Raw genomic sequence first — 10,748 nt, 5'->3', positions numbered from 1 at the left:
TGATCAAATTACTGTTGTTTTTATTTAACAAGCTAACCAAAGAGACATACAAAAACGATGTCTAATACTGATTTGGCTATGACAGCAGTTTTACATTGAATAAAAATCAAACAATATCAATAAAAATTAGATGCAAGATATTTTCCAAAACTGTTAAACCTCATTTTCTTTAAGGATATCTCTGTTTTAAAATGAGTACACACAATTTACAAGTATAACGGAAGACTGTGGCTGAGGGTAAGTTAGTCATCGAAGTCGGGGATGTCATCGTAAGAGTAGCCTGGGTAGCCTTTTGATGCATAATAAGCAATTCGTAGGTGGTAAATTCCAGGCAGGAAGACAAGGATCCCAATGATAAGGACAGGCACAGTTCTGTCTGAATGCTAAAAGGCAGAAAAGACAGGTTGAATCATTTAATTCATTGAGGTAAATCTATTGTTTATAATGCAAAAGACTGTGAAAACTCGGCGCTATGTTGTAAAAGTACTTACAGTGACTCCAAAATATCCAGCCAGGAGAAGGGAGCCAATGATGATTAACAGGGAGCCGATTAGGAACAGGACTGTGGCTAATGCTATAGCTTTGTATGGGACTTTGGGTGGGCTCCTTTTGAACTGCAAAGGACAAGAAATATTAAATGACAGTTTTTTTCTGACACAGCAGGGTTTCAATGGCTTTGCTTGCGTAATTTGACAAGGTCCAGATTATGACAACTAAACCACTGAGATAGAGCATGTGTATAACTGCAGGGCCTGTGAGGTGTTTCCACTCTCCAGTAGTGAGCATCCTACTGAAAGAAGTCTAAAGAAGGACTCTCCAGTTTTTAATTGAGCACTGAAGGGCCATTGCAACAAAATGATTAACATTATTCACATTTCACATATAGTCTGTGGTCAGTGGTAAAGCAGCTGAATACTGTTGGAGCTTGTGTGCCCTGATTCAAAAGAGGGGGTGTGGATGTAGAAAATGAAAGCATTCCCTTAACATAGATAAGATAAGATAAGATAAGATAAGATAAGATAAGATAAGATAAGATAAGATAATGTGGCAACAGCAAAAGAAAAGAAGCATCAAATACAATAGAAAAATAAAGAGAAAGATATTACAAAAAATAGTTAAAATGACTAGAAATAACACATAGTAATAAGTGACAAGTGTGCATGTAAGATTTACTGATTCAAGAAAGAATAGTAAGTTTTTATGAATGAAAGCTTGTGTCTGTTTGAAACTATTTAATGTACTGCTGCCTGTCTTGGCCAGGACACTCTTGAAAAAGAGATTTTTAATCTCAATGAGGTTTTCCTGGTTAAATAAAGGTAAATAAATAAATAATATAGGTAGAATAAACATGTTTGTAAGAATAGTTGCTGCTTTAGAAATATGTGGTTCTCCTGGGACAGTGACTCTAAAAACATTTGATAACTTTATAGAATATGATGTATTGATCCAGATTAACCAACCAGTATATAAGTAAATAAAGTAGTTATAATTATATTAACACCTACAATAGTCAAACGCAACATACACATTAATCTGGAAGGAAAATTAACCCCAAAACATACTCTATTATAGTAAAACACTGACAGGGACTTGATATTTGGAGTAAATTCCATGTGGTATTAATACTTTAAAGAATGAATGCTTCTTCTATCACTGGTACCAAGAAAAAAAATCAGATGCATTATGGGAAATTTTATATCGACTGAAAGTACAAACAAAGGAGCCCTAAATAATGTTAGCTTAACATACACACGTCTGACAGTGTAAACACGTAGCCTACCGTGTTCTTACCTGTAAGTCGATGTAGCCGTCATCATCAGAGGCTAACCTGGAGTATCTGACCTTACTGTTGGGAAGCCCGTTGGACACAACGTTACGAGCAGGCATTTTAACTGAAGAAGAGCCTTAAATCAATGTTTTCAGAGCGTCAACGAGGCTAAAATAGCTCGTTTACATAAATATTATCTACACTGCAGCCATTGTTCCGGATCATAAATAAACTGTCACTGTGAAAGCCAATGAAAAATCAATATCCGGATCGAAAGAACGACCTTTTCAAACTGTTTAAACTAGTTTAGAGGGCAGAGGATAACCGGGTATTTCCTGCATGAATCCTTTAACGGGCTCTTCCGTGTTTTCAATCTTTCGGTCTGTTCTGCGCCTGCGCAAACAAGTGATCATTCGTGTGAATCGTAAAATAAATAAATAATAAATACTTTACGAGTAACAAAATTAAAGTAATTCAAATCAAAGAAGAAACATAAATATATAAATATCTTGGAAGAAAACAATGCCATAAATGAAAATCGCTCTTAATGTACTAATTAGGATTACAACCAAAGCTTATTTTCACTGTTAATTAATCTTATTTGTTTGTTTGTTTGTTTGTTTGTTTGTTTGTTTGTTTGTTTGTTTGTTTGATCAAATAAAAAAAACAAATGTAGTAGTTGTTTAGTCAGTAAAATACCACAATGATGTTCTGCAATGAAATCAAAAAATAAATAATAAATGAATCAAATTAAAAAAAAAAAAAATCATTTGCCAGAATTCGTCATTAATTCAATAGTTGATGGCTAATCAACTAGTTAAATATTGTTGCATCTTTAATATTAAGCAATATACAACTCATAAACAACTACAACATTAAGGTGCATACATGTTTTTTGTCACGTTCCATTTGTCACATTATGATAAAACAGAAAAAATATCATCAAAGTACATTGATGAAAGTAATAATCATTTGCAAATAAGTAAGGTCCAAACAAATAGACTACATAAAAGAAAATTCATTGGTTTATGGCCAAAAGATGTAAATGAAAAAGATAAATAGTTAATAATAAATATAAAGTGAATAATAACTAAACATATATTTGTAACATTCATGATTATATAAACTCAGATATAATTATGGGTTTGGTTGTGACTGCAAATGTTTACACATGAACACAGCACCACAAAAATTCTTAAGGAAGGAACTCTTGAACGGCTTAGCAAATAGTTTTGGGTTTTTTTTAAGGAATAAATTGATGTTTTCCGCAGCGGATGTGGTGACACTGAATTCATTTGTATTTAAGTAGTATTTGTTAATTTGGTGGTGATTTGTACTACTTTATTTATCCCACAAGAGGGGGCTGCTGAATGCTGGTCAGGCGGCGAGCAGCAGTCTCAGCAGTCACTCTGGTGTCAAGATTCATCTCTTTGTGTAGATGCTCATTTCCTGAGGTGCTCTCTCAGGCCAGCTTTATTATCACAATGTCCCAAATGTTCCTCTCATGAGATAAAGTTTCTGTCCAGGCTGGAGGCTTTGATACAATTTCATGGAGCAGAAGCTGAATCACTAACAGAGAGACCATCCGCAGGCTTTTTCAGGCAAAGATACAGTCTTTTGTGTGCATATTGAAATTTAACAAACACAATACCAGTTTTTCCAGGCAAGACACCAGGTCACTACTTCTTTTGATAGCATCATGATATTGCTGTTAAAATTCAATACTTTAATCTTTAATGTATACATTTAATTTTGATAAAATAAAAAAGACACCTCCATTATCATCCTTTCATAGAGTGATTTACTTTTCATGGGGAGCAGCTTGACAGTATTCGTGTTTTCCACATTATCTTTGTAAGACTGTGTCTCCTCTTTGGTCATGCACAATATCCTGCTCAACGGCTGACCCTGAAAGACAAAACACAAGCAAAAATAACATTTGCTGACAATTCCTCTGGGATGAATAATTAAAGCCGCTGTGGTATGTACAGTATATTGTCCTTTTCCCCTTTTCTCTAGTGTATTTTTCACATCGCCCTGCCTTTCTGGGGAGAATTGAACTGTCAAACAAATATAGACTCTCTTGTTGGCAGAATTCAAATAGATGCAGCCCTGAAGGGAAACAGAAGTACATTGTTGTGATCCGAGCGTTCTGGCAGGGCTGCGCATTACATTCAAAGCTAAATGTTCACAGGTTATAAAAATGTAGAAATGCATAGTTTTTTCATGAGTGGTAATGAAGAGAATTCATATTCGATGTGCTTGCAGCATGTAATAATAAGTTGCTGTTGCCTTTTAAGCTTGCAGAGAACAAGCGTTGACTGATCATTATAGTCAGTGACCTTGTATTGTCGTGTTGTTGTAGTTTAAGGCCATTCTGTTTCTCTCTAGAGGGATATAAGCCCTAAAACCATTCATTTGTGTTTCATATTTCTGGTAGGTTTCACTGCATGTAATATGAATCATCATGCATCATGCTCTACAGCATATTTACCAATATATCTAAACCTTCATGAAATAATCCATAAATCTACTCAGGAAATAAATGGATTTCATTTTTGTCTTGAAAGAGGATTAAATAAATGTCTCTGTCTTTGCCCTCTATAAAATGCACCAGTGCATAAATGTGGGGTGCATTTGGCTTGATCATCTTTTCCTTTCTTGCTCAGGAAAAGTTTCATAAAAGTCACTTGGAATAACTGAGTGTGCAAATGTTTTGCATGTGCATGCAACTGTCTTCATTGGAGCAATTACTGACAATAACAGAGGTAAACCTTGACCTTTGCTTTATTAATGATGCCAGTTTCTTTACCTCACTGTGCTACAGTATGTGACTGCATGTTGGCCACATTCATTAGCTAACAACAGGCCGCGTCATCGGTGCATATTCATTTGTGGGCCTTCTTCTTCCCTTCCCTTTTCTATCCAGTCTTTTCATTTGGATGCCCATTACCTTTCAGTCAAGGACACTGCAAAAGCTCCTTACTCGTCCTCAGTCTGAGTTTTGACGTTAATTGATCTCCCCTGCTTTGGAACAATCTATCTGACTGAGTAAATCCAGAATTATTTTAGCTGAATTCTGAATACAAAATGAACTCCATTTAAAGTAGAGGAAGTGATGGAACAATGCTTCTGTAAGTAAACTTCATCTCTTGTTTCTTGTCTTTGTTCAGGTGTGCACATCCTGTATTGTGTGGTTATTTTTGTTTTACTGTTCCTGTCTGGCTCTTTTTTAATTAAATGTGTCATTTTCAGAGGGACTGCGGTGTACCACAGCAATGCAAATAACAATGCAGCTCAAGTGAGATCTGGAGCGATGAATTATTAATCAGGTGATCAGCAATAATGTCACCTGTTAGGGTGGGGGGAGTCGTTGCCATGTTAAATAATATCTGTCACTAGATCGTAATGTCAGTGGAGAGGAGCATTTCAACAGATGAGACCACTGAGCCCCCATTGTGTGTGTGGTGTTTGTGTGGTAACAGGGCTATAGCAGTCGCCCTTGTAACCCCTGGGTATGACGCTGAACAGTAAGAGAGCAGCATTTAGGCCATAATTAGAGCACTGTTCAGAGTGGAGTTCTTTAGACTCAGATAATTATCTCTGTCTTCATTACAGCAATTGCAGATAGCACCTCGACTGAAGCCCAATAAAAGGCCAAACAATTATACCACTTGAACATTGTACAATCTCCCTATGGCTCAGCTTTTTTCCTTTTAACCCACCAGGTTTCAGAAATAATATACAGGGTGAAATGTGGGTGGTGCACAGGTGCTTCTCAGCAACAGGCATTGGAAATTTAAAATAATCTTGCACAGACTGAGACAATGTCTATATTTTTAGGCCTGGCAAGCCAAAAGCGATGGGAGTGAATGACTGCGGCCGATTTCTGGAAATATGATGAACAGCAATATGTACTGTACGTAGGTGGAATGTGGGTTTTAGATATTGCAGAGAAAACAAGCCTTATAAATTGTTTCTGAATACTTGCTCTGTTGCCTCAGTAATAACTACATCACCCTAATGTCATAAAATCACTTCTTAATGAGCGACTTCTTGCTTCATTAACAAAAACATTGGCCAAAATTGCCTTTTATGAATGCATATCATTAGTAGAATCATGTAACTGCTGAATATGTCAGCTCTGATTAAATAACACTCCACACAGAACAATAGGATCTCGAGTATGATTCATGAGGAAACAGTGATGAATGACAAGATGATGTAGCATTTATTCACACTGAATGTACTATACAGGTTGGTTGTAACCTCTCCATTACAGATGATGAGTGTCAACATGATGATACGCTTTCTCACCCTCTTTAATCTTCATTTTAGGTGTGGGTCTCAGGTCGGTTGCATTTGTGTGTGGGTGGACCGACTGCTGCTGGACGCTCTGCATGGAGAGCTTCATCAAGTACAGATGAAGTCATGTCACAACATCAACTCCTATTTTTGCCTCAGAATATTTAAAAAAAAACTCAGAATGCATTTTCAATATGTCACATAATGTTTTTTTCAGACATGACTGGTAAAATGGAAATGACTTTACATCAGTTTTCTTCTGAAGTTATACACTCTTTTAGTTTCACAAAGCACGGTCCTGCAGCAATGCTCTCTGCCTGCATTTGATGCTTATGATTGAAATCTCTACCTGTTGCTCATTTCACGGGATTTTGTCAAAGTCAGAACCAAAAGAGAGGAAATCTCTTGATATGCTATTAAGCGAAATATCACTGTAAATGTCAACATAAGTGTGAATGCTCATCTCAGGTTGTTGCCTCTGTCACAGGAAACGTGTCTTCCATTGCAGAGATATTGATTTCAGTATCTCTCATACTCAGTTGCCTGCCTCACTGCATGGGCGGCTCTGCCAGGTAATTGCTTTTCCAGCAGGTCTTGTTAGTGCAATAGCCCTAAGAAGATGCAAATGGGAGGAAACAACAGGCTGAGAAGAAGCATCATTTCACAGCTTTGTCATTTAATAATATATTCCTCAGACTGACATTGTTTTACTGTCACTGTTTTTAATGCAAACATAATTATGCTAATAATTGATCTGTTGCAGTAAATAGATATTTGGAAAGTATTCTGTCTATGTCAGTACATGGCAGACATGCATACACAATAATGAGGAATAATCTCCTGAATGTTATAATGGTCTTTGTTTACTGAAATGATTTCTTTTCTCTGACATTGGCTGTAATAAAACGATTACTTAACTGTGCTCACAAAATAGATATGCCTTTCAATGCAGTGAGAGTACTTTCAGGGTGCCTGCTATTTTTCTTTGAAGCGACTCTGGTGATTGTCCCTGGATATAACAGCAGGTAGAAGGACCGACATCAGTGCAATATGAAAATCTCATCATTGTTTGAGTTGAGAAACCACTCTTTAAATGATTAAATGTTACTTCACAGATACTTACAGATAATTACTTCAGGGATATGCGCGCATCTCTAGATGTGAGTCAGCAATAGCACCCGCAGGTAAAGCTTTCACATCTGGACTGAGTGACTAAACCAAGGATTTATGCACAGTGGGAGGAAAAGAGTCAGCCAAGGAAACATCAGTGCACTGTGCTTCTTCATGTGTGTCCGTGGGTGTGTTTGAGAGCTTTTTTCCGCTACATCTCTTAATTGAAAAAGAAAAAATAATACAAATACAAGTGTGGAATGAATACGCTTTGAAATAGTGCCAGTTAAATTACAATTGACTTCTGCGTCACAAGCATTAACAAAAGTGTATTGACTTACTGTAGAATAGTTGGGTTTGCCAAGAGTCTCCTCGACTAAACCCTGCACGCATACAGCATTGGAAATAATAATAACCGGACCACTGTATGCAGTGAAAAGTCAACCCTGGTCATAAATGGTCCTGGTGAAGCCATCATTTCTTGTGTGAAAATGTGAGGCAAAAATCCAGCAAAAGAAGTGAGACATTTTCTTTACAAATGTCATGAAAAACTAAGTTGTATTTAAATTAATGGTAATAAAAAAGGGTTGAAACAGGTTATTATTGTGCTCACTTCTGCCCAGTAAAGACACTGTTGAAAGAAACTGATAAAATGTAGAAATAAAGAGACACAAAATGATAAAATTAAGATGAAAAAAAGATCACACAATTTATAAAATAGGGAGACTGTGAATGGCTGTAACAACGAAGAGAGTTGTAACACCATCAGTTCAAGCAGTCTTAAATTAAACAGGTGTGAAGTCATCATTTCAGTGTTTTCCCACTGATCCCAAATAAATGCTGTAGAAGGAAATATGCAGATTCTATTAAGGAAAAACAGGTTTTGAGGGAAGAAAGTGCATTTTCTGCTCAAGAGTATATTTTGTTTAGTTCTAACACAACTGGCACAAAATCATATGATTCATATTCAATGACATTGTAGTTTCGTAGGCAGACTGCAGTATATGTTTCCCTGCATGTTAAACAACACCTAAATAACAAGTGGTGCCAAACACAACAAACCCTGCCCCTCGCACGTATTTTGCCTATTATAAGTAAATGGGAAGGTTTTTTTAAAATCATAAAAAATTTTAACTTTGACCTACCTTTCCCAAAATGTAATGACATCTGTTCTGGGTCACTTGCAAACTATAAACCCAATTTGGTCTGAACTGAACCAACAGTTGCGCTGCTAAAGTGTTAACAAACAAAGAAACAAACAAGTGGTCCCAGGCACAACAAACCCCGCCCCTTGCACGTGTTGTAGCTTATTTTGGCATCGATCCAGCTGATGTCATCATGTCTATATGTGTGCTGATGTCGGCAAATTAATTGCCTCCATATATCTGCCAAGTTTGAAGTAAATTAAAGCAAAATTGATGTTTGTACAGACCTTTGAAATTTCACCCATTAAAAGTAAATGGGAGGGGAAAAAAAGATTTTAAAAATTCATAAAAAATTTTTTTTGAAACATTGATCTACTTTTCCCAAAATGTAACCACATCTATCCTGGGTCACTGGCAATCTATAAATCCACTTTGGAATGAATTCAACCAACGGTTTTGCTGCTGCAGATATGTGAAATTTCACCCATTATAAGTAAATGGGGGGGGGGGGGGGTTGTAAAAAATCATAAAAATTTTAACGTTGACTAACTTTTCCCAAAACATAATCAGATCTATTCTGGGTCACTGGCAATCAATAAACCCAATTTGGTATGAATTCAACCAATAGTTATGCTGCTGGAGTGTTAACAAACAAACAACAAACAGTGCCCAGTGCACCAAAAACAGTGCCCCTTGCCTCCCCTTTTGGGGGTGGGGCAATAACTGACAACTCTGGGGATGGTTGTACCATATTGTAAAAGGTCTACTGGTTTTAAGGGGATTTATCTAATCACATAAATTAAATGCATCAATAATAATGTTTTCATAACTGTATGATTACGCAAGATGAAATATATTATGTAGTGAGAGAGTGTTTATGGACCCACTACATGTTTCTGCAGTGGAATGGAGCAGACTTCCTCCTCTTCATTTTTACCTTTCATAGCAGGTGGTATCTAGTATTAAGGCTCATAATGTCACCTAATATGTCTGAATGTGGACCATAGTCAATCTTCTTTTATTAGAAGGCCAGAACCAACAAAGCAAATATTGGTTCTGACAAGGGATTTCCACAGATTCCAGAGCTGCCACAAGTGAATATGGGAAGGGGGGGGGGGGTTGCATCACTCTCCTTCGCCACTAGACGTCACAAAATAGAACCCATTGAACCATCAAGCAGTTTTTCAACTAACCCCGTAAATTCACCTAAGAACACTCTTTTACTTTAATGACTTTACAGAATGAATACACACACACACACACACACACACACACACACACAAATCAACCAACACAATCCTGTTTTCTGATAAAGGTATAAAGTGTCACAACATGGTGTCTTGCATGAATCATTGTGGCATTGCAGAGATACCACAGCCTACAAACAAGATCAGTAGAAGTCAGGCAACATGCAGTAAAAATCACATCATAATTTTTACATTTTTTATTGACAATGAAATGCAATAATTGAAACTGTAACTCATATCTTAATTTCAATACTTGTCAAAATGAATATAATATAATTGTATTATTGTATAGCTTTAGTTGTAGTCGAGTGCACACTAAGTATTAACATTAAAAGGAAGCTTATTCCAGAAGACAAATACTTGTGTATATCTAGACCTCTATTTGTCTTTTCTTTTTCAGACGCATTGCATGGAATGGAGTCTGATTTATTGTTGCACCATACCCAAGCAGTTTGGCAAACTGCAAAAATAAATGGACATTAACTCAGGAAGACAGTGATATTTATGGTGGACAATTGTGACAAATGGTGGTGCTTAATGTAAAAGTTTGAGTTGTATCTGAACAGTTAAGTAAAAAAAGAGACTCTGAAGCAAAAAGTTTTACAGCTTACCCCTACATAATGCCAATGAATATCAACCATCATTAAATAGAATAATCTCACTTCATGGTGTCAGTTCATAAAATTTTGATCATATTAATCAAGATTCATCATGTCTATTAAAATATTATTAAGCATCATCATCATCATCATCATCATCATCATCATCATCATCTTTAATTGAATTTAGAGAGACAGGAAAAAAAAACTTTATTGACACCCAGTCTGCAACCTACCATAAATAATTAGGCTATTAATAGTAACCACAAGAAACAAAGGCAGGCAACATGACATTTAAGGGATGACACATCTTTTCAACCTGAGCTGATTTAAGCAACACACAAAGACTCACATAATGCATATAATCCTGTGCGGTTTTTTTTAAGTAAAGTATTGCATGACATCATAGATTTGTCCTCTTTTTAGTTTGACATTAGTCGCTTTGCTTGGACACTGACTTCTGGTGATGACGTATAGGGTGTGATGCTGAAGAGGGTGGTGGTGGTGGGGGGGTGATGTGAGGATGAGGATGGGGATGAGGATGGTTGTGGTGGTGGGTGGGGGCACGGGGAAA

At 36.5% G+C, this 10,748-nt stretch overlaps 1 protein-coding gene across 1 annotated transcript; it reads right to left on the bottom strand.

Moving 5' to 3' along the window:
* On the bottom strand, positions 1-2,149 carry tmem230b (transmembrane protein 230b). Its single transcript, XM_030142597.1, has 3 exons — positions 1,792-2,149; positions 492-614; positions 1-383 (listed from the first exon to the last, which is right to left on the bottom strand). Exons 1-3 carry the CDS (start codon positions 1,885-1,887, stop codon positions 243-245), a joined length of 360 nt encoding a protein of 119 aa, XP_029998457.1. The 5' UTR covers positions 1,888-2,149; the 3' UTR covers positions 1-242.
* Positions 2,150-10,748: the final 8,599 nt, after the last annotated feature.

Source organism: Sphaeramia orbicularis, chromosome 9, assembly GCF_902148855.1.
Source record: "Sphaeramia orbicularis chromosome 9, fSphaOr1.1, whole genome shotgun sequence".
NCBI lineage: Eukaryota > Metazoa > Chordata > Actinopteri > Kurtiformes > Apogonidae > Sphaeramia > Sphaeramia orbicularis.
Note: the sequence above shows the minus strand (reverse complement) of the source record. Positions and strands in the feature narration are given on the sequence as shown.

Excerpts from the sequence above, each read along its gene's own strand:
- tmem230b (XM_030142597.1), bottom strand. The coding sequence starts at position 1,887 with ATGCCTGCTCGTAACGTTGTGTCCAACGGGCTTCCCAACAGTAAGGTC. Across the intron at positions 615-1,791 it reads ACGGCTACATCGACTTACAG|TTCAAAAGGAGCCCACCCAA; the intron begins GTAAGAACACGG and ends TGTCCTTTGCAG. Across the intron at positions 384-491 it reads CTGGATATTTTGGAGTCACT|CATTCAGACAGAACTGTGCC; the intron begins GTAAGTACTTTT and ends TCTGCCTTTTAG.